This window comes from Callithrix jacchus, chromosome 9, assembly GCF_049354715.1.
Source record: "Callithrix jacchus isolate 240 chromosome 9, calJac240_pri, whole genome shotgun sequence".
NCBI lineage: Eukaryota > Metazoa > Chordata > Mammalia > Primates > Cebidae > Callithrix > Callithrix jacchus.
Window position 1 is genome coordinate 107,954,291 of NC_133510.1, and position 24,482 is coordinate 107,978,772.

Here is a 24,482-nt window from a genome sequence, read left to right on the forward strand (position 1 = left end):
TAATCCCCCTTATCTCTCATGTCTCATCTCTTATCCATCATCCCTCATATCCTACTCTCAGCCCAGCTTTATTTTCTTGGAGGGCAGGTATGGGGAACCCAATTTGGTTCCTTACCTCTAGCCAATTCTACAAAAGCTTTTACAGATAATGTCCGTTTGCTTTTTTTTTTTTTTTAGTTTAACCAATACTTAATATGTGCCTGCAGCTTACTACCCAGGCCCTGATTTAGGTATTAGGATTAAAAACTATCTCAACTTGATTAAAACCACTAGATTCATTGCTTGAAAACCTGTTCTGCTACTTAATAGCTGTTTGATTTGAGCAGGTTACTTAACCTTTCCATTCGAAAGCAAACATTTATTGAGCTCCTATTACATATTAGGACTGGAGATACAGTTTTAAACAAAACAAGTACCTGTTCATGAAACCTCCATTCTAATGGGAAAAGATCATTGATTAATATACAACAGGTAGTGGTAAGTGCTATGAAAATAATGTGGAATAAAAAGAAGAAAGAATGACAGCAAATGGGGTATGAATGTGAGGGCATATGGCCTATTTTAGAAAGCATAGTCAGGGAATGTGTCTCTAGTCAGATATTTGAGGAGAGACAGTAGGAAGTGAGCCAGCCAGCCATGATATTGTGCATGGGCAAGAGTTGCAGGAGGCAGTGGTGTGCTGGTGCTGGCTTGTATTTGTCCTGATGGCATGCATCTCTTCCCAAACTCTGTGTTTAGTGAAGGCAAATTAGTAGCTCAAAAATAGCCTTGATGAAAATATTTACACACAGATACCTGCAAATGCTACAAATCAGGGCTTCCCCCCCACCCCACCCTCTGAGAACTACTTGAATATTTAATAATATTAATATTTTACTTGAATAGTAAATAAAATATTCAATACTTAAATATTTTACCAGCACACTCCTGGGAAGAGGAACAGTAAGGGCAGAGACCCCGAGGCAGGAGCAGGCTTCTTCTGTTGAGGAAGTCAAGGCAGTCAGGATGGTGGAACAGAATGAGAGGGAAATTGACAGCAGATGAGGTCACAGGTAGCCAGGAGCAAGATTGGTAGGCCATGTTAAATACACTGGACTTTGGTCTAAATGAATTGGGGACCATTGACAGGTTTTAAACAGAGGAGTGACACCATGTGACTTAAGCTTTGAACAGGACTACACAAGAGAGGAATCCAGAAGACCAGTTGGGAGACTTGAACAAAATGATAGGAAAGAGGTAACAGGCTGGGCACAGTGGCTCATGCATGGAATCCCAGCACTTTGGGAGACCAAGGCAGGTGAATCACTTGAGGTCAGGAGTTTGAGACGCGCCTGGCCAACATGGTGAAACTCCGTCTCTACTTAGCCAGGCGTCGTGGTACACACATGTAATCCCAGCTACTTGGAAAGCTAAGACATGAGAATTGCTTGAACCCAAGAGGTGGAGGTTGCAGTGAGCCAAGACTGCACCACTGCACTGCAGCCTAGGCAACAAGAGCAAAACTCCATCTCAAAAAAAAAGAGGTAAGATGGCTTAGGGGGAGAGGTAGTAAGAGAAGCACCTCAACATCTTCATTTTTTCAGACATTGTGAAAATTAAACAGCATTTAAAACATGCTTAGCCTAAGGTCTTGCACATGGGAGGCCCTCAATAAATGGTAGCTGTCGTGTTATTGACACAAGGTCCATCCTAGAGTGGGGGAAGTGTTGCTCATATCTAGTTAGGAAGGCAAGTAATTTTAGTACTAAGTGATAAGTGCTATGTTTGAGACAAGTGGGAGCATTGAGGAGAGACACTTAGTCCAGCTAGGGGTAGGAAAGGCCAGGAAGGGTGTTAGGACAAAAAGGGGACAGCTTTAGCAAAGGCATGGGGATGCGGAATTAGAAGGAAAATGGAAATGCTTAAAGTGTCCACACCTCCCAACTCACCTGATAATAAGATCACAGCTTCATCCTTTAGCTTAGCAAAATAATCTGTGATCTGAAGCAAGAGTGATGATTTTATTACTCTGTGTGTTATTAAATCACCCAGCAGGCTGGGGATCGTGATGTTCCAATTCCAGTTCACTTGGTAACTTTATGTATCACACTGAGCCTTTGATTCTGATCAGCCAGATATAAAAACATAAGCTGGTACGAAATGTTTAGAACTTGCTATGGAGAAAGGAGTTCTTAATCTGGGGCCCCAGCATTGCCTTTGCGAGGTCTGTGAACCCATTGAAGATATTTGCAGAATTCTGTGTGTGCACATGAATTTGGGGATCGAAGTGGGACGTAAAGAGTCCATAGCTTTTATCAGATTCTCAAAGAGTTTTGCAGCCCAGAGAGTATTTTAAACGCTGCTACTGAGATGAATATTAGAAGGTAAAGTAAAATCAGTCTAGAAGAACAGGCATGCTTTTGTCTGTCACTCCATCTATCATTAAAATAATTTGATTAAATCATATTCTAAATCACATGAAATTAGTTAAAACATTTCACTTCAAAGTGATTGCTTATAAAATGGCTTTTGTCACTTTTATTTAAATATGAACTGTCATCTTGGGCCCCGTGAATATTCATTCCAACTTAGAATTTCAGCTGTGCCGAACTCCGGGATGGTAAATGAGCTATAGTATAATAAAAAGTGCTGCCAGGCCAAATTCGCTCTATTTGTCGTGCTGGAATCAAACTTGCTATTTTTCCCTTTGAAAATGTTCCCTGCCTCTGATTTTGCTGTTTTATTTTTTATTGATTCTCTGCAATCCCCTCATGTTATACTGCTAAGTCTCCAAAATGACAAATATTCCCTAAGGGCATCTTCAAAGCCAAAGAAAAAGGAATGTCAACTGAAATTTTATTTTTAAAGGAGGATTGATAGAATGGCATTGCTCTGGCTATCTTCTGGAAACTCCTGTGATTCAGAAATTTGCCTTCTTCTGGTCACACATAGATGGTGAAAATGTACTCACCTGACTAATTCTGTCTCCCAACAGGAAATGGGCTGTTAATAGTTTCTGTTTCTTCAACGCTATGATCCAAACGCCCTGTTAAGTGCATTATGTGTATTATCTCACTGAATCCTTGCAGCAACTACTGAGATCGAGATTTGATTCTCATTTTATACTCAACCTAGGCGCTGAGATACTAGATTACTATCTTGCCCAAGATCACATAGCCAATGAGCACCAGAACCAATAGGTGGAAAAATGGAAGGTAAAATGTCCCATGAAGGACAAGCAAGCTGCCCAAAGAAAAGCACCCCTTTTCCTTGTGCCATTGCCATTTTTCATTACATGGCATTTTTCAGTGCTGCTGTATCAGGCAGTGTGTCGGAACAATGGATGAGAAAAATAGTTTAGGAATTAATGATTGAAGAGGATTGGGGGAAATGAATTCATCTAGTTAATTAAACTATCTCAATATCTTTTTAAAATAATGACAGAGGAAAACAGTTAAATTTGAGTACCTACCATGAGCAAAGCATTAATGTGAGATGCTTTACTTATATTATTGCAAGAATTCTCCTAAAATAAGGGTCCTGAGGAAGGCATTACTATCCCTGTTTTTATTTTGTTTTGTTTTGTTTTGTTTTTTTGAGTCGGAGTTTCGCTCTTGTTACCCAGGCTGGAGTGCAATGGCGCAATCTTGGCTCACCGCAAGCCGCCTTCTGGGTTCAGGCAATTCTCCTGCCTCAGCCTCCTGAGTAGCTGGGATTACAGGCACACACCACCATGCCCAACTAATTTTTTGTATTTTTAGTAGAGACGGGGTTTCACTATGTTGACCAGGATGGTCTCGATCTCTTGACCTTGTGATCCACCCACCTCGGCTTCCCAAAGTGCTGGGATTACAGGTGTGAGCCACCGCGCCCGGCCACTATCCCTGTTTTACACATAGGGAAGTGGAGGCTCAGAGGAGTTGCAAGAGTTTCCCAGAATCACATAGATACTAAGATGGTATGAGACGAACCAGGATCAGCCTTCAAGGCCTATTTACTTTCTACTATATTATACATAAAATTCACTTCAAAAGCTATTTACTAAAATTTAAACCATGTGGGGGCCAACCATCATGTCATTAAATTCTGTATACTCCTCAGAACAGAACGCCTTGTACCTAGTAGCTGCTCAAAACATGTTGATCACCCCTCACAGTGGGTTAAAAAATAGAACATCAAAGACACAAAGATGTATTTTTTTCCAAATAATAAAAAAGAACTACCTTCACATTCCTTACAGGTTATACTGTTCCTTAGAAGCAGACTTATAGAAAATCTGTTTAATAATCCCCTTATGTATGGTTCAGAGGTTAAAAACCTGTACCTATAATACAAAGTTTCCAATAAATGCACCTTGTGTATTATAACTGCATGGTACTGACATCTTCAAGATGGAAACCATGAATAGGTTTGTCTAGGTAGGGGAAAAGCCGCTTGGTTTTTTTTTTTTTTTTTGAGACAGAGTGTTGCTCCTGTTACCCAGGCTGGAGTGCAATGGTGCGATCTCGGCTCACCGCAACCTCTGCCTCCTGGGTTCAGGCAATTCTCCTTCCTCAGCCTCCTCAGTAGCTGGGATTACAGGCATGCGCCACCATGCCCAGCTAATTTTTTGTATTTTTAGTAGAGACGAGGTTTCACCATGTTGACCAGGATGGTCTCGATCTCTTGACCTAGTGATCCACCTGCCTCAGCCTCCCAAAGTGCTGGGATTACAGGCGTGAGCCACCGCGCCCGGCCCACAGCTTGATTTTTTTAGAAATATGTATGATATACAGTATAGTCAAATCCCAAGAACTGCAAATCATTGGACTAGTGTATTAGAAAATGCTCAGTCGCGAGTGTCAGTGCTTTGACATGGCCTGACCCTCATCATGGTCCATCTGTGTATTTTTTGGTTTCTGGCTGACACCTCCTGCCTCAGCACACCTAGGCTTCTTAAGAGTGTCCAGAGCTGAAAAGGGCTGTCTGTGAAGGCTTTCCTGATGATGGTGTTGCTCTAATATTCCAGCGTCACCGTCTTGGTTTTGAGATATTCATTTAGAGCTTCCTCACCTAGGGAAGAGAAAAGTAGTTGATGGACCACGTTCAAAGGCAGATGTGATGTCTTCAGACCTTCAGACATAGGTGTACACAGGCGTATAGGTCACTAAGCAAATGAAATGTGGCCTAAGCCAGTGCTGCTCACACTTTAAAGTTCGTACTAACCATCTGAAGACTGGGTTAAGCTGCAGATCCTGATCTGATTAAGTCTGGTGTGGGCCCAGAAGTTATGTGTTTCTCACCATCCCTGATGATGTTGATGCTAGTGGTCCATGGACCACTCTTGGAATAATAACAGCCCAGATCGGCTACCAGGCCTTCTAAGGAGTGGAGAGTGTTGGCTGATCAGCTGCAAACCAAAACCCCTCTCTTTTATTTCCCTACTTGATGACAGACTCTGCCTTTTTCTCCATTTAAGCTAAACAGAAGTAACCAGGATACTGTCTTCTAGATTATATTAAAGCAGAACTGAGCACAGAAAAGTTTGACATCATATGGTTCAATCTTATTTTAGATAAGGAAAATTCAGTTTATATTGTTTGTTAGAAACACAGGGGAACCTGTCTAGGCAAAAATAAATAGGCTTGCCTTTCTTTGACTCTTTCTATTTTGAGCCTGTACAATCATCAATCTCTATGGCAGTTAAAGGGCAGTGGGTACCATGGAGAAACTAGTGAGTGTGTGATGCTGGAAGCTGAGGTAAAACAAGAGCTGTCAACTTTGTCCCCACATTAGAATCACTCAGGGAGCTTTGAAGACTTCTGACCCCAGGTCACACCCCAGACCAATTAGATCAGAATCTCTGTATTTTTGAAGCTTCCAGGTGGTTTGAATCCACCGTGCAGCTAAAGTTGACAACCACTGAGCTAAGGGGTTTTAAAAATGGGGTAGGAAGCCGGGCGCGGTGGCTCACACCTGCAATCCCAGCACTTTGGGAGGCCAAGGTGGGTGGATTACCTCAGGTTGGCAGTTCGAGACCACGCTTACCAATGTAGAGAAACCCCATCTCTACTAAAAATACAAAAAATTAGCCAGGCATGGTGGCACATGCCTGTAATCCCAGCTACTCAGGAGGCTGAGGCAGGAGATCACTTGAACCTGGGAGGTGGAGGTTGCCGTGAGCCGAGATCGCGCCATTGCACTGCAACCTGGGCAATGAAAGCAAAACTCCATCCCAAAAAAAAGACAGTTGGGGGAGGAAAAAAATTAGGAAAACTGTGGTATTTTATAGTACAACAGACCTGAAACTGATCGAATACTCTCTTAAAAGGCGAAACAGGGATGCCTCACTTTCTAATAATAAGTTCCCTAAGAAAGTCTACCACTGTGATTTGGATTCAGGCATAAAAACCAGATTAAAGACATGGAAAAGGGGGTGGAAAAAAGCCCTTACCTTCACCCAGTGGAATTTAAAATGAGAACTACTTTTACTGCTGCAAATACATTGCCAAAGTCATTAGGGAAAAAAAAATGTAAAAAAAAAAATACTCCGAATGAACTAAACTTATATTTGCAGACTGTAATTTCAGTAAATCACAAACAACATGCCAGACTGAGGGGAATAAGAGATGAGCTCCTCAGCCAGGCTGCTTGGCTTTGAACTCTCTCTGCCAGTGCCTGTCTGGCTCTGTGACTTGAGGCAACTCACTCAGCCTCTCTGAGCCCCATTTTCCTGTTCTGTGCAATAAGATAATAATAGTACCTGTCCCTCTGAGCTCATGTGAGAATTGCTTTTGCTTATACAGGTTAAGTAGAATGGGGCCTGGCATGTGTTTAGCATGGAAAGTAACTATTGCTTGAAAGGTGTTAGTGTCACTGCTCGCGGTGAATTACATTTTGGGCTTTTTACAAACTCTAAGCCTTACTGCTCAGACTCCCACAAAACCCTGCCAATTGCAGGGTTTTTTCAGTGTTGACTCTGAAAGCCTGCCAAGGAGCTCCAAGACAGGATTTATTCTTGGAAGCTGCTGGTTATTACTCTCCACCCTTTTGCCTGTCTTGGTTCCATTTAGTCTCGTGAAAGCTAACCCAAGTTCATGCCGATTGTCAAATTAAACACCAAACATATTTCAGCTACAGTATATTTTTGCAATTTCTTTTTCCTTTCAAACATGAATCATTTGAAAAGAAAACTTCCCACACAATGTGTGTACTTGTCTGTATGTATGGCAGGTTCAATAGGAATGTTTAATATTTTTAAAAACCAGTGCTTTTGTAAACCTAGATCCAATCGCCGTGTAGGAAATGCCCCTCAAAACCATATACAAGTCATGAAACAGAGCAGATGTTTCTGGGATGTGACAACAAAGGGAATGTGAGGTAGAAAAGTAAAGCCGTACCTAAGTCTTTTCCAAAGCCAGACTGCTTAACTCCGCCAAATGGGGCCGCCACATCTGTCTTGTTGTATGTGTTAATAAACACAGTTCCTGCTTCTAGTTTTTCACTCGCATACATAGCTTTGTTTATGTCTCTTGTAAAAACCCCTGAGGCCAAACCATACTCTGTATTATTTGCTCGCTGCAACACTCCATCGATGTCCCTATGTTTTTAGGAAGACATAAAACTTAATTAAAAGTAAAGCAAAAGACTCATTTTGTGTTCTGAAAGTTTTCCCATCTATGCTAGAAAGAGGAAAACATTACTGCCATCTGCTTAAATTTATTTTTATTTTTGTTTTTGTTTTTAGAGAGCAGGTATTGCTCTGTCACCTAGGCTGCAGTGCAGTGGCACAATCATAGCTCACCGCAGCCTCCATCTCCTGGGGCTCCAGTGATCCTCCCACCTCAGCCGCCCAGGTAGCAGGGACTATAGGGACGTGCCACCATGCCCACCTACTTTAAAAAAAATGTTTCTAGAGACAGGGTCTCCCTGTTTTGCCCGGGCTGATCTCACACTCCTGGCCTCAGGCTATCCCCCAGCCATGGCCTTGCCAAGTGTTGGGATTACAGGCATGAGTCACTGCGTCCAGCCTGATTAAACTGTTTTTTTAAGACAAGCAGCCTGATTGTGATTATACTGATTACATTTTTATAAATGAAAAATTTCAGGGTTACACTAAAAGACAGTCCCAAAGAAATATTACAAGTCTAGTATCACATTTTTCATATATGTCATGCAACACTTTTTAAAATCCGACCCAGAGTCATATTCAGTCTTCTTCAATGGTTCTCATTCATGGTCTCCCTACTTCCTCCCCTCTCCCATGGGCCCCACTTCTACATGGAGTTCTAGAGCATCCTCCCTGTTTCCTTCCATCTCTTCAGACTTTGCACTCAAGGTTCAAGCCTCCTTAGATGGAGGCTTGAAGCCATTTCAGATCCCACCAGGGTCACTGTCAAGGTGGCAGAGTAGGGTAGTTCTGTGAGAGGGCTCTGTAGCCAGACTGCCTGGTAACCTTGGGTAAATGACTTCATCTCCCCATGCCTTCATTTATTATTGTGAAAAATGGAAGTAATAGTAAAAGGACCTGTCTACTTGTCATGAGGATGAAATGAACAAATCATGCCTGGAACACAATAAGTATTCAATAAAAGCCAGCTATCAACAGGTAGCACATATTTTTCTAAGTAGAACCAATTATATAGTGCTGGCTTAACTCCTCCTGTACGTAGTGGTTTGCCCTCCATAAATTAGAAGATGAAAGCTCCCCGAGGGCAGGGATAACGTCTCTTGTATCTGTTTATACTGTACTGTTGCATCATCAAATGAGAGTGAATCGGACTACTTGTGCTTATTCCACAAAATAGGTCCCGTGATTTCCCTGCTTTTGACTTAGTTCGTATACACATCCAAGTAGGTGAAGACAGGAACCTGTTCTTTTCTCAGTTCTAATGTGCCTGTCATAGTTTATGTCACCTTCTTCTAGTGTGATCCTAATGCTTAAAAACACACACATTTTCTACAACATGGCCAGCAAATACAAGCCAGGTTTTTGTTTTTCTTTTGCTTTGTTTTTTGAGATGGAGTCTCACTCTGTCACCCAGGCTGGAGTGCAGTGGTGCAATCTCAGCTCACTGCAACCTTCACCTTCCAGGTTCAAGCGATTCTCCTGCCTCAGCCTCCCAAGTAGCTGGGATTACAGGTACATGCCACCACACCCAGCTAATTTTTGTGTTTTTAGTAGACACGGGGTTTCACTATGTTGGCCAGGCTGGTCTTGAACTCCTGATCTCAAGTGATCCGCCCACCTTGGCCTCCCAAAGTACTGGGATTATAGGCGTGAGCTACTGTGCTTGGCCAAGCCAGGTATTTCATCTGGTGCTCCAGCAAAGACACAGAATCTGTTCCAAAACTGGAGGGAAAATTTGTGCTGAATTTATTGAGAGACAGCACAGATTTCAATGTAGTGCCTTATGAAGGGATTTTTCAAAGGCATCTTGACTATCCAAAATTTTAATTGCACAAGAAATTCTTCTTGCACAAGAAATCTGGAACCTAACTTGGAGTGAACTTGGACTCTGCTAAAATTCTAACACTTCTTGATGCATTGCACATAGTAGGGACCCAAATATTTGTAGAATGGACTACAGGGAGAAAGATGGTTTTATGCTATTTCTTGTTGAGGACTATCAAGAAACAGCGTAGCTCCATTGCACATTGTTTATGTCCACAGGAATGACAAGCATATATTGATTCCAGCAGCAAAAGGAAACACTTTGCTTTTTAATATCAGAATGACCTAAGGAGGTGGACATTGTTACCAAACGATCCTCTGTATTATTTGCTCACTGCAACACTCTAACGATATCCTTATGTTTATAGGAATACATAAAACTTCATTAAATATAAAGCAAAAGACTCATTTTACGTTCTGAAAATTTTCCATCTATGCTAAAAACAGGAAAACATTACTGCCATCTGCTTAATTTTTTTCTTTCGTTCTTTTTTTTTTTTTTTTTTTTTTGAGACCAGGTATTGCCCTGTCACCTAGGCTGCAGTGCAATGGCACAATCATAGCTCACTGCAGCCTCCATCTCCTTGGGTTTAAGTGGTCCTGCCACCTCAGCCTCCCAGGTAGCTGGGACTACAGGCACGTGCCACCATACCTAGCTAATTAAAAAAAAAAATGTTTTGTAGAGACAGGGTCTCCCTGTGTTGCCCAGGCTGATCTCAAACTCCTGGCCTCAAGCTATCCTCCCACAGTGGCCTTGCAAAGTGTTGGGATTACAGGTGTGAGGTGCAGTGGTTAAGTAATTGGCCCAAGCTCACAGAGGTAGTGAGGGGAGGAGGCAGAGTTTGTCCTCTGACCCGCTGCACCATCCCACTGCCTCTGACCCTCTGTGGACTAACTGTGCATCTCTTTGTCTGTCTCCCCTATTAGATAGAAAACTCCTTAAGGACAGGGGCTTTGACTTGTCTACGTTACAGTAGATTCCCTTACAATTTCTAATGTCTGCACATTTAACACCAAGACTATCCCATGGGAGAATGTATAATGAGAAACGGGATAGCAGGCATCCTTGGATGGATGTATCGAAAGGTTACTTACTAAGCCTTATAGTCCCCTAAAATCTTTTATATTTTATTTGTCAAAGACCAAGAAAGTCCATTCTGTTTTTAAGTTCTCATTGGCTGAAATAAATCTAAAGCCATTCTGAAGATTTTGGGCAATATACCATGAGACCCCACTCTCTTAAGTATTGTTTTATGAGCTCAGCTACCACTTGGCTGTCTTCGATAAGCTGAACTCTTTGCAAAGTTTCATGTAGTATCACAAACCAGCATGTCATTTACAGTTGATTATATGATGATTATGAACATGTCTATGAAAAGTTGAGTATCAAGCTTTGGGGAGCAGTATCCCCTGTTACAGCAGCACTCTTTCTTTGGGGAGATATGATTTCACAGACGCCACCTACCCTAGGAATGTAAATGTGAAAATTGGTTTTGTTATTTCTCAGTTATTAGCTTTGTTCCACAGACATCTCAAATGTCGAGTGCAGAAAAACTAAAATTGAATCAACTAAAAGCCCAATGTAGGCCATTAATTGAAGCTGAGAAGCAAAAATACGCTATGATCTATGATGGCTAGCAAAAGCATAACTTCTAATTATTTAATTAAGTTAATTATTCTTATGGTAGAAAATTACATGTTCATTAATTTTATGCTCTGTATACAGCACAGTGGCAGAGGGGAAAAATGAGTTATCTAGTCAAAACCTAAGTTAAATTGCATTTGAAGAACCTACCCATTTTGGAATTTGGAAATGACCATAATAGGCCCAAAGGATTCTTCTTTGGCAAGGTACATGTGGTCTTCCACATCTGTGAACACAGTTGGTTCCATGAAAAAGCCTTTTTGGAGAAAACAAAGAAAAAAATGTCAACTATAGGTTAAGTCATTTTCGATTAATAGTCCTCTCACTTCATTACATTGTAATTTTTTCTTTTCCTCTGGCTTAGTAAAACCAAGAAGAATTTCATTTCTCTGTTTGGTGTTGGCATGCCCAGGTTCCTTTTTAATGTCTTTACTATGAAATGTGAAACCTATGTAAAAGTAGAGAAAACAGTATAATGAATGGTACAATAAGTATCCATATTTTGCTGTATTTATCTTTTCCTTGTTGAAATATTTTAGAGCAAATTCCAGATATCATAATCTTAACACCTAAGTATTTCAGTACAAATCTGTAAAAACATAAGGATATTTTCTTATATAACCACTATGTAGTGTCATGCTTAACAAAATCAGTAATTACTCTTGATTCCAAGTTTATATTTTATTTTCCTTAGTGTCTAGAAATAAGCTTTTTCACAGTTGGTTTGTCTGATTGAGGATTCAAATTCTTCTACACATTGTATTTGGTGTTTAGATCTAGCTCTTAAGGATCTTTTACTCTAAAACATTTCTCCATTTTGTCCTTTCTTTATTTTTTATTCCATTGTCGTGTTAAAGAGACTGGCTCAGTTGTTCTACACATTCCCTTTCTTTCTGGATTTATCATTGCTTCCTTTGGGTGATTTTTGTTTCTCTATCTCATATTTCTTTTTTTTTTTCCAATGATTTTTACTGTGTTAAATACACATCAAATTTACCATCTTAACCATCTTTAATTGTACGGCTCAGTGTTGTGAAATTCACAATGTGCAACCTTCACCACCATCCATTTTCAAAACGATTTTCAGCTTATAAAACTGAAACTCTATACCCACTAAAAATAACTTCCTGTTCCTTCCCTGCTTCCTATTGTTGTTCTTATGAAAATAAAGGTTGACCTAAAGGTATCATTTGACTCAGCTTAAGCTTTTTTGGCAGGAACATTTCATAGGTATACTGTGTATTACACGTTTTATTCCATCAGGAGACACATTATCCAGTTGTCCCTCCTTGTTTTGTTTGAGGCAGAGTCTCACTCTGTTGCCCAGGCTGAAGTGTAGTGGCTTGATCTCAGCTCACTGCAATCTCCTCAGCTCACTTTAACCTGTCTCCCAGGTTAAAGTGATTCTCGTGCCTCAGCCTCTCCAGTAGCTGGGATTACAGGTGCATGTTATCACACTGGGCTAATTTTTGGTAGAGTTGGAGTTTCACCATGTTGGCCAGGCTGGTCTCAAACTGTCACTGTGCATTGCAACTGCAGAAGGCGGCACCCAGTAAACCCCCACAGAGGTGATCTTACCTGGCCTTTGGACTTGTCTTCCCCCATACACCAAAGTGGCCCCTTCTTTCACTCCAGTTTCACAGTATTGCAGCAGCTTTTCCAGGTGGGCCTTATGATTTTGGGGCCCATGATCAGTGGATCTGTCAAGTGGATCACCAATTTTCATCTTTTTAATTTCTTCTACCTGCATGTTACCCAGTCCATAAAAACACAGTTCACTGTTAATAACGATAACAGAGTTTCGTTTCTAAACATGTGGTAGGTCTATACTAAGGTGTTTATCAATGTGTTGGCATTTAGTCTTTACAATTGCACTGGAGGTAGGTGGTTGGTTGGTTTGTTGTTTGTCTCCCTTTTGGAGACAGGGTCTCACTCACTCTGTCATCCAGGGAGGATCACAGTGGCATGGCATAGCGCACTGCAACCTCGAACTTCTAAGCTCAAGTGATCCTCCCACCTCAGCCTCCCAGAAGAAGAAACTGAGGCCTAGAGGGGTTAAATAAGCACATACAACCACTAAATACTGTTGACTTTTTTCCACCTGAAATCCCAAGTCCTTAACGACTATGTTCTAGCACAACATAAGCTACATACACTGTATGAAAATTATCCGAAATGTTAATCCATTAAGAAGAGCAAACTGATGTTCTGAAATGTTTATTAACATCATGTACTTCACTCTTCATGGCAAAATAATTTTTAAAATGGTCACATTGTTATCTTTTTTTTTCCTCCCCAAATGTGGCAGACTGCCCTTATAAAATTCTCATGGCATAGCCATGCCAGATGACTCACTAGAATGCCCTGATGAAAAACAATCTTTACTGCCCGATGTTCATCACTGACGTGTCTTTGTAATTACCTCTTGTACTCCTCAGTTATCTTAATCTATTTCTGCATCTTCTAATGTTAGGTCCCATTCTGGTAAGAAGAATGGGAGTTACCATGACCCAGGAGGTCCACGACTTTGAATTTAGGCCTGGCCATAATCTCTTAGTGCCTTCCCCAGGGTTCTGCACTGGATGAGAAGCTCTGAGTGGCCAGGGACCATGTCTGCCTTGTTCACCTTCATATTCTCAGCATTCAGTGTTTGGTACTAAGTAAGTGCTCAGGAAATTCTGCTGACGAATGAATACAAACAGCATATGTGTACAACATGCTTGTTGATGTAGCAAATCCTTGACATTTCTGGTCTCAGTGTTTGAAATTTCAACAAGTTGTAGCTGATTGTGAAAGCCCATGATATGTAGCACTGCAGACCGTATTTTAATGAAACACAAAATTAAATTACACTGTGATGTTCAGGAGGCAACCACTGCCTACCTGACTGCCCTCCATCTGCCTCTCTGTATGACTTCCTTGTTACTGATTCTCATGAAGGAAGAATACCTTTGTTTTTTGGGTGGGTTGGGGTATAGAGAATTGGCTCTGGGGAAAAAATAGCTGGGTACTGTTTTGCAAATATAAGCAAATTCATGATTAATACTACCTTCATAATGACATATTATAGTATAAGTTAGGTTTATTTTAGTCACATAATTCATCTTAACAGTCCTATAGATGAGTTTTAGTCCCATATTTATGGAGTCATGATCAATGTACTGGGGCTATTTATTTAGTTTTTTTAGTGGAAGAAATTATATGCTATCATGTCAACTGCAATTGGGATTTGTAAGGATCTAGTGGTGTATCTCCCATAGCTTATTTAGAGATCTATAAAAGTCTAGGAGTGTAACTCTCACAAGTGTCAAGGATGTAATATAATACAAATGTAGAGTAAGGCTCTTCAGTATACTTTATCAGGTTTTTATATAAACCTCTTTTTACTATAAAAAATCATAAACACGTGAAAATAGACACATAATATAATGAAACCCCATGTACTCATCACCCAGCTTCAACAACTACCAATTCCTGGCCAATTTATTTCCCTGCTCACTTCCTGTCCTCCTGGGTTATTTTGAAGCAAATTTTGGACATCATATGATTTAATCTGTAAGTATGCCAATATGTAGCTGTAAAAAAAATACTAGGGACTGATTTTTTCAAACATAATCACAATACTGTTAATCACACCTGAAAATTCATTAGCAATCCTAGAAGTATGATTTTTCAAGTAAAAGCAATTTCTAAACAACTCATAGAGTAAATGTGAAGGCGCCTCACCACTCTTGTCACAAACTCGTCGTGGATGGATTCTTCCACGAACAACCGCCCAGCAGCAATACAGTTCTCTCCTTTGTTGAAAAACACTGCCCCCATGCCCTTCAGCGGGAGAAGAGAAAACATTGCTGACATCACTTGAGGAGTCAAGATTCTCATAGAGCTGTCCACAGAAGGAATCAGTTGTTTTTGGAAGACAGCAGACAACACAGAGGAGTCATAGAAAATCCCCTTGGCCTTGTCAGTGATGAGAGCTTCTTGGAGACACTCTGTTTTGATTTGGCATTATTTGAGAGATTTTATTTATCCTTTCCCCTTTTGGTCCATGAGCATTTCAAAAACTGTATGTGTAGTAGTAAAGATGTACCATTAGAAACAAATTTGGTATTAAAATAAAATCTAGATTATTCTCTTTTTTAGTTTATTTTTCAGAGATAGAGTCTCTCTCCTCCTCACCCCAGCCTCCCAAGTAGCTGGCACTACACTACAGGTGTGCACCACCTTACCCAGCTAATTTTTAAATTTTTATTTATTGTAGAGACAGGGTCTCACTATGTTGCCCAGGCTGGTCTCAACACCTGGGCTCAAGCAATCCTCCTGCCTTGGCCTATAACTTGTACACCAAGTTTTGCTTTTAAAAATCTCTACATTAGGCCAGGCGCGGTGGCTCAAGCCTGTAATTCCAGCACTTTGGGAGGCTGAGGCGGGTGGATTATGAGGTCAAGAGCTCGAGACCATCTTGGTCAACATCGTGAGACCCCGTCTCTACTAAAAATACAAAAAATTAGCTGGGCATGGTGGCGCGTGCCTGTAATCCCAGCTACTCAGGAGGCTGAGGCAGGAGAATTGCCTGAACCCAGGAGGCAGAGGTTGCAGTGAGCTGAGATTGTGCCATTGCACTCCAGCATGGGTCACAAGAGGGAAACTCTGTCTCAAAAAAAAAAAAAAAAAAAAAAAAAACTCTACATTATGTAATCATAAATTATTTATTTATTTGTTTGTTTATTTAAGACAGTGTCTCTCTCTGTCACCCAGGCTGGAGTGCAGTGGTGTGATCATGACTCATTGCAGCCTCAACTTCCTGGGCTCAAGTGATCCTCCCATCTCAGTCTCCCTAGTAGCTGGGACCACAGGTGCACATTACCACGCTGGGCTTATTTTATTTTTATTGGTAGAGATAGGGTTTCGCCATGTTGCCCAGGCTGGTCATGAAACCTGAGAGGCTCAAGCAATCCTTCTACCGTTGACCTCCCAAAGTGCTGAGATTACAGGCATAAGCCACCATACCCAGCCATGAATCATAAATATTTAGAAAGCCTTTTTAACCCCCTCATGAAAGAACTACTATTTTTCAGGGAGAAGTTTGAGAAATCTTTGAAATGATGATGCTCAAAAATGACAGATTTGGAAGACCGATGAATTTTGTTCATTTTCCCTTTTTATAAATCCAGTTTCTAATTCACCTACAGGAAACCTCTCTGGACTGTATTTTTAAAAATGGATGTGGCTGGGTACAGTGGCTCACACCTGTAATTCCAGCCACTTGGGAGGCCAAGGCAGGAAGATCACTTTAGTCCAGGAGTTTAAGACTCGCCTGGGCAACATGGTGAGATCCCATCTCAAAAACAAAAAATACAACGAATGCTTTGAAATCACATGTTTTTCCTGTGCATACATTTTACCTTTAAACATTACAAAAATACATTGACCACCTTGGGTTTGGGGTTCTTAAATGGTTAAAACAAAGATTCTTGTTTTGGTTTGGTTTTTTTCCAGACTAAGTCTCGCTCTGTTGCCCAGGCTGGAGCGCAGTGGCACGACCTCAGCTCAGTGCAACCTCCGCCTCCAGGTTCAAGCAATTCTCCTGCCTCAGCCTCCTGAGTAGCTGGGATTACAGGTGTGCGCCACCAAACCCTGCTAATTTTTGTATTTTTAGTAAAGACAGGGTTTCTCCATGTTGGTCAGGCTGGTCTCAAACTCCTGATCTCGTGATCCACCTGCCTTGGCTTCCCAAAGTGCTGGAATTACAGGTGTGAGCCACTGCACCCGGCCAAAACAAAGACTCTTTAAAGTTTTACATTTCTAATCCAGACATCCAGGGGAGTCCCGACCCCTGAAGTCAGTTCATGTAACCCCAGCCATTGTCTGTCACTGAAACCTCACAGTCTACTCAAAGGCCCTGGGCGCAGGGGCACATGGCCCTTCTTCACTCCCAGACCACTCCATTCTCTTTGGATTGCTTATGTGATGAGCTTTGGCTGTGAGTGTTCATTAAAATGACATTTAGGGGAAATGGGGAACAGAGTCTGCTTAGTGCATAGCTGGGCAATTGTACAGAACTGGGAAGACCATAAGTTTCCCCCAGAATTACAAGAAAGCTTAGCAACCTATGCCAACCATTGACTCATTTTATGCCTATATCTCAGATGTGAAGAATGAGAACTAGGCCAGTGTTTTTTTTAACCTTTGTATTTTATTTAAAATTAGCCTTTATGCTTTGAAGTAGTTTAAGGCTCACAAGGTGTTGCAAAAATAGTAAAAGAGTTCCTGTGTGCCCTTTACCTAGCCTCCCCATGATAACATCTTAAAAAACCATTGTACGTTGCTAAAACCGGGAAATGGATGTTGCCAATTACTTGTTAAATATGAAACCCTTTGTTGTGTCTAAAACTCTTACCAGAAGCTCAGTGTGCAAAAGAGGTAAAAATAGGACTGTTCAGGCTGATGGGATGAGATGTGGGAAAGGAGGGAGAAGCTAAAAGCCCTAATAGAATATCTTTGGAACTTTTTTACATGCCTGCTATGACTTACATCCTTTTTAAAAACACCTTAGTAGGGTTATTATAAAGACATTATTTTTAAAAACTAGGTGCTCTATATTTCCAAATCTAAGCATAAAAAGGATGCTTTTATTTTACGACCAGGCAAAAACCGAATCTCATTTTAAGGCCTCTGGTAAAGAAGGAGGTGAAAGGTGTTTTAGAAGCAAGCACCTATTGATTGTTGTTGTTGAGACAGAGTCCTGCTCTTGTCACTCAGGCTGGAGTGCAGTGGCGTGATCTCAGCTCACTGCAACCTCCACCTTCCGGGTTCAAACGATGCTGCTGTCTCAGCCTCCCAGGTAGCTTCCATTACAGGCATCCACCACCACACCTGGCTAATTTTTTTTGCATTTTTAGTAGAGACGGGATTTCACCATGTTGGCCAGGCAGGTCTCCTGACCTCAGGTGATCTACCTGCCTCGGCCTCCCAAAGTACTGGGATTACAGGCATGAGCCACTCCACCCAGCCCAGGCACATATTTACTTGAATTTGGCCCACTCTTACCATTCGCACAGCCTTGTCAAGTTCACAGTCATTAAATATTATAAGTGGAGACTTGCCACCAAGCTCAAGAGAAACTTTCTTCAAGTTGCTCACAGCACAGCTAGAGAAAAATAAATGAGAAATGAGCATTTAGTTAACATCTCTCTCTCTGTCTCCCCCCACTCTCTCTGACTCCCCCACCCCTCCACCCCCCCACACATACATTTAAGCTTTAAGTTACTACCTGGCGTGGAAAACATATTGAGCCTCAGAAATATTAAGAAACTTGTTCAAGGCCAGGCACAGTGACTCACAACTGTAATCCCAGCACTTTGGGAGACCAAGGCAGAAGGGACCCTTTAAGGCCAGAATTTGAGACCAGCCTGGACAACATGGCAAGACCTCATCTCTGCAAAAAATTTAAAAAATTAGGCAGGTATGGTGGTGTGTGCCTATAGGGCTAGCTACTTGGGAGGCTGAGGCAGGAGGATCACTTGAGCCCAGGAATTCGAGGCTGCAATGAGCTGTGATCACCACTGTATTCCAGCCTGGGTGACAATGTGAGACCCTGTCTCTTAAAAAACAAAAGAAAGAAAAAGGGAAAACTTATTCATAGATAAAACATAGATGGTAGAATGAAGATTACCATTGAAGCTGAGCGATGAGTACATAGAATTCATTTTGCTTTTCTGCTTTGTATATATTAGAAATTTTCCATAATAAAGTTTTTAAAAATGTTTTGATCACATGATTAGAGATTCTCATAAGTAAATTCAAATTCTTTAGGAATTTTGGTTACATAAAGGCCTGGCAAGGAATTAAACCTCTAACCAGTCTACTGAAGCAGTGGGAGAAAAAATAATCAATTTTTTAAAGGATGAAGTATGCTGTTTATTTTCCCTTTCTTACAAAAAGAAATTTGATATACTATTCGTATTTAAAACATTTTGAAAATACCTCCCCAACATGCACACAGAAGGAAAAAACCACAAAATTCCATTCCATGCTCCAGTGACCATTGTTTTTACCCTTTTGATTGATATACTACCTATTTGTGATCTATCCTACCATAGTTTTTGCCTTGTTTAACATAGTTGAGATCATCCAATGTATACAACGTTATACTTTATCTTTATTTCCATTTATTATTTTAATAATACTTTTCAATGTTATTAAAATTCTCTATGAACATGACTGTACAGTATCCTATTACACTGACATATTTTAACAACTGCTTTATTTTGCACATTTAGATTGCTTTCAGTTTTAAAAAATATTGCTTGGGGGACTCCATTTTATAAATAATCTGGGTTTGTCATATAAAATATATGAATTTGATATTTATATATCTTTTTGGTTTTTTAACCATACTTCAAAAACAATTTGGGCCACAGCTTTAATATAGAAACTCTTTTGTGCTGAATTGTTAAAACTACTAGTAGGGTGTAGAATTTCAACATAGCTTTGCTTTTATTGACTCTGGGCTTTAATGCTTTGGAAAGTATTCTGTTACATTCAAATATTTCATTACTCAGCAGTGATAAGTAAATGTCTCTTCCAAATTAGATGTAGATTTTCTCATTCCAAAAGTACCCTATTTAAAACAAAAATTGAAACCTAGTTTAACAGAATCTGCAGTGAATCAGCATATTAAAACCAATACCTTTTCATGATCTGTTTGCCAATAGGAGTGGAACCAGTGAAACCCAGTTTGCGGATGTCAGGATGCTCAGACAGACGTTGTCCTGCTATGCCACCTGTAGAATTAGAGAATAAAATGAATTAAAACATACTCAAATGCTTATGGTGAAGATGGCTTTAAATTCATTGAAGTAGATTTCTAAGCTCTCATCGGCTCCTTAGTTTTAAATTTCTGTATTAAGTGCAAACTGGTAAAAGTCTAAAATAATGCCCTTTATGAAATTATCAGACTCCAAAATAATGATGGGTAATCCCTGATTTTTATCTTCCAGAGTAGCTTTTGAAAATCGAAATGGAACATCTTAGGGTAATTTTACATGACTGTACAACCCCCTTCCCCCCTGCCACTCACCCACCACTGTATTTCCATTTTAAGATTTTAGCATGTGGTAAGTATATTCATCCTTAACAGTCTGGTAAATTGTATTTAATTTTAATACAGTTATAATTCAGGACAGGTCTCTAGTGGGAAAACAGCCACTCAGCTACCCCAGTACCATTCATTAGTTATAGCACAGTGGGTCATTTAGTGGCTTACCTGAGCCTGGAATGATGTTGATGACCCCCTTTGGAAATCCTGCTTTCACAGACAGCTCTGCAAACTTCAAAGCAGTCAAGGGCGTGACCTGGAGAGAAGCAGACAGCAATTACCTTCTTCAGGCTCTGTCCTGCCCTTTAGCCCAGAACCCAGTTTTCCCTTGATAGCTGTACTAGAGCTCATTTTATTTTTATTGTACATTGTCTTATTTTGCCATAATTTCAGACTTACAAAAAGATGCAAAAATAGTATAAGAATTCCTTATATACATTTCCATTCAGATTCCTCAAATATCAATATTTTATTATGTTTGCTTTGTCTTTCTGTATATATTTTTTTCTAAACTATTTTTTAAAGATAAATTTAAGGGATGTCTTTTTCTGAACCGTTTAAGAATAAGGTAAAGACATACTCCATACTTCTAAATACTTCTGTGTGCATTTTCTAAAAAGCAAGAAATTATTTTACATTATCATAGTACAATTATCAAAATCAGGAAATTAATAACTGACAGAATACGTAATTTGCAGACCATATTCAGATTTCACCAATTATCCCAATAATATCTTACAGCAAAAGAAAATCCAACATCTGCATTACATTTAGTTATAGCTGTAGTCTCCAGTGATCTAAGAGAGTTTCTGCGTTTTCTATTTCATTACACTGACATTTTTGAAGAGTACAAGCCAGTTATTTTATACAACATCTCTTTGTCTGGATTTGTCTGATGTTTCCTCATGATTAGATTCAAGTTATGCACTTTTGGCAACAATGCTACTGGAGCGATGGCTGAGCTTTTCTCAGGATATCACATCAGGAGGCACATGCTGTGGAATAGTCCCAGTACTGGAAATGTTAGTTTTAATTATTTGGCGAATGTAGTCTGCCAGCTTTCATCACTGTAAGTTACTATATTATACATTGTCATTAATAAATATTTTGTGGGGAGATACTCCTCAAATTTTCACCCACTAGTTTTAGTATCCATGGATAATTTCTGGATAGTAATCATACATCATTATGATGGTTGCCAAATGGTGATTTTCCAGTCTCATCATTCCTTCCACATGTACTAATTGGCTCTCTCCTATAAGTGTTTTCCTTTCTGTTTAATTAATTCATATCAGTGTGCATGCATAGATTCTTACTGGAATCAGCAGGTTGTCATCTTTTACTGTTTTTAGTGATTTTGATGTTCATTTGTTCTAGATTTGGCTGCGGGAGTTCCTTTAGTATGGCCCCTGTATCATTCTGACATGCCCCTATTACTCTTTGGGCATTACATTGCTTTCAAGCCCAGTGAAATATTTCAGGTTCATCTGATTCTTCCCTACTTCAGCTGCTTCTCCAAGGAGCCCAGGTTTCTTTGAGAGAAGATGGTATTTAGAAATCAAGATATCTGGACATTATTGAGGGGTCATTGCTTCCAGGCCCTTTTAGCAGACAGAGCTGGGAAAGAGATGTATGTATACACAACACACACACATGTTTATATGTATGTGTGTATCTATCCCACATATAACTATATCCATTTCTTTATTTAGCTATCTAAATACATTAAAACCCATGAGTTTACATGGATACCTCCATCTGATATCTCAGGGGCGATTCTAACCTTCTGCCCTTTTTACATTTGTGATTCTCTTCTCCAAGAAAGAGAGACATGGCTCCTATTATCCACAATATATTTACTTATTTGCTTAATCCTAAAACATAGAGAGAGTAATTTGAGAATTGTTAAGCCATGTCCCTACAAAAAAAGCCTATTAATTAGAGTTCAATATGTATTGAGGTTTTTTGTTGTTGTTTTGCGTTGCCTTTATCCTGAGGACATATAGTCCGAAGTTAGTCAAAAGTGACTTGGGTTCATGCTTCCTCACTCCCTTCAATGGGGTCATGTTATTCATTTGAAATATGGCTGAATTTGTTTTTGTTTATGTTTAACTTTAGGGTTTTTGCCCTATCTGTGTTGATTACATTTCTTTTCTTTGTTTGTTGTCATTGAATATGGGGAATATGCTTCCAAAAGTCAGGACTATTCAAATGGTCCATTCAGAGAATGCTTTCCCACCCTCCTTTCTACCCCATTCCAGCTCCATGTTCTATAGATCAATTTCATTAGTCTCTAGTCTCCACTTACCTTTCCTGTGTTTCCTTTTATTCAAATCAGCAAACACATATTTTCTTATTTTCCCTTCTTTCTCACATAAAAAGTGGGATAATATGGGTCTGACCTTAAATATCTATTATAGCAATGCAAATCTCCAAGGCAAAATGAAAGCAGTACTTTCACACTCTTAAAAGCCAACGTTGATTCAGTTTTAAGTTAGTACTTGGTTAGCCTGGACTCTAAAAATTGGGTGTGCAAGAGGATCCATTGAGGTGTGAGAAGAAAATAGTGGAACTTCTATTTATATATTTTAGCTGACAAAGATATGAAATAAATGAACCATAACTAACATTTACTGTATGGCTGGATAACGGTGCTGTCACACAGTCTGAATGAAGGTCATATGGTCATGGGTCACAAAGGCATGGGCAGTGCCCCAAGAAAGAACAGGCATTCACAAGTCCAAGAGGGCGGCAGTGGTTCCTTCCCTTGCTCATTTGCTTTCAGAAGATTGCCCTCTGATGATGTTTACAGGTTTGATTACATGGGTTCACAGACTACGCTGTTACTTTAATTAACCTCGTCTTCATAAAATGAACAAGTGGCCAAAAAATGTGCAGAGAAACTGCACAATAAATAATAATAGTAACAAGACAACCACAAGCAAACGAGGAAGAGGCACGGCTACCAGTTTTCCTCCTTCTAGTAACAGGTCCATGACAGTCACATCGTGAGGTTGGTAAAATGTCAGTGTAGACTTAACTCGATCAGAAGTTGCCCCAAAACATTTGAAATTATCAAGACCGTTGAAAGTGGATTTACATCTATAGGTGAAGATTATCCTAGCCCAAGTGTATCTTATTATGCTTTGGTATGCAACCATCATTATTAGAAAAACATTTAAAAACTATCCTAAATTATTTATAATTCTTTTAAAGTAAGAATATAAAGGTTTTAAAATGTGATTTATAAATAAAATAAATGGTTTCATCTCTATCACAACTCTTTTCATTTCTATTGGTTTTCTTCCATTTGGCTATTCAGTGTTTCTGTAGGATTATAGGTTTGCATAATATGTGAGAAAGCCTCTAGTATGGTTCCGGGCTACGGTAGGTCATTACTAAGTATTAGGTTAATAAAGTCAGAACTTGTCACACCTGGACCAGCCACTCTAGGCCATAGAAATTGGTGCTTTCTTTTGTATGAAGCCAGGAGGGAATCTTTCACACATATAACAAAGCAGACAACCAGCTTAAGAAGAGTCATCTAAATTCAATCCTCCTGACATTCATACAGAGCCCTAATATTATAAATGCATCACTGCATAATATTATCCAGTAAAATAAAACACTCCAGCATAACAGTGGTACCTTTGGGTCTTTCATTCTCAGATTTTAAATTATCTTCAACTATAAAACTACCAGTTTTAAACTGCAGATACAGCCAGACTGTAATTTCCATGGGAACAGAAACTTTGTATATCTTCATCACTACTGCCTGCCTGGAAACTGCTATACACTCAAGAAATGTTTGTAATTTTTGGACACTCTGTATACTCATTGCCATCTTTCAGTGATTAGCACTCTGACTGGATATCATTTACAGGTTCTCCACCCTTGCTGTGCCTTGGAAGAATGTGAAGCTTTTAAGTAATACTAATGCGTGGTCTCCAACTTAAACCAATTAAATCAGATCTCTCCTTTTAAAATGCTGATATCAAGCCTCATCTCTGCTAGTGGGGCCTGATATCAGTATTTTAAAAGGAGAACTTCAGGTGATTCTAATGTACAGCCAGTGTGGAGCTCCACTGGGCTAGATTACCTGTCTCTTCACTTCACTCAACTAGCTTCTTGCTGTTTAATGGGTTGTGCACCCGTTAAACAAGACTGGGAAACAGCACTCTTGTACAATGCTGGTGAGCTAATATGACCCCCATGGTTGGATTTGTCAATATCTATCACACAAATATATGTATTTTTTCACTGAGGGATTCTGCTGCTAGAAACAGATCCTATAAATACACTTGCACATATGCATTATACTTATA

At 39.8% G+C, this 24,482-nt stretch overlaps 1 protein-coding gene across 2 annotated transcripts in view; it reads right to left on the reverse strand.

Annotated features, from left to right (window-relative positions):
- Positions 1-3,940: 3,940 nt before the first annotated feature.
- Positions 3,941-24,482, reverse strand: part of ALDH1L2 (aldehyde dehydrogenase 1 family member L2) — a 63,494-nt gene continuing 42,952 nt past the window's right edge. For both annotated transcript variants that reach the window (XM_035257453.3, XM_078337165.1), the window contains 8 exons: positions 20,326-20,413; positions 19,750-19,843; positions 18,108-18,207; positions 14,784-14,882; positions 12,636-12,801; positions 11,208-11,313; positions 7,359-7,558; positions 3,941-5,031 (listed from right to left, as the gene is read on the reverse strand). In XM_035257453.3, coding sequence (XP_035113344.2) covers positions 4,976-5,031; positions 7,359-7,558; positions 11,208-11,313; positions 12,636-12,801; positions 14,784-14,882; positions 18,108-18,207; positions 19,750-19,843; positions 20,326-20,413 — 909 coding nt within the window. In that variant the 3' untranslated portion in view covers positions 3,941-4,975. The remainder of the gene's footprint in view (positions 5,032-7,358; positions 7,559-11,207; positions 11,314-12,635; positions 12,802-14,783; positions 14,883-18,107; positions 18,208-19,749; positions 19,844-20,325; positions 20,414-24,482) is intronic.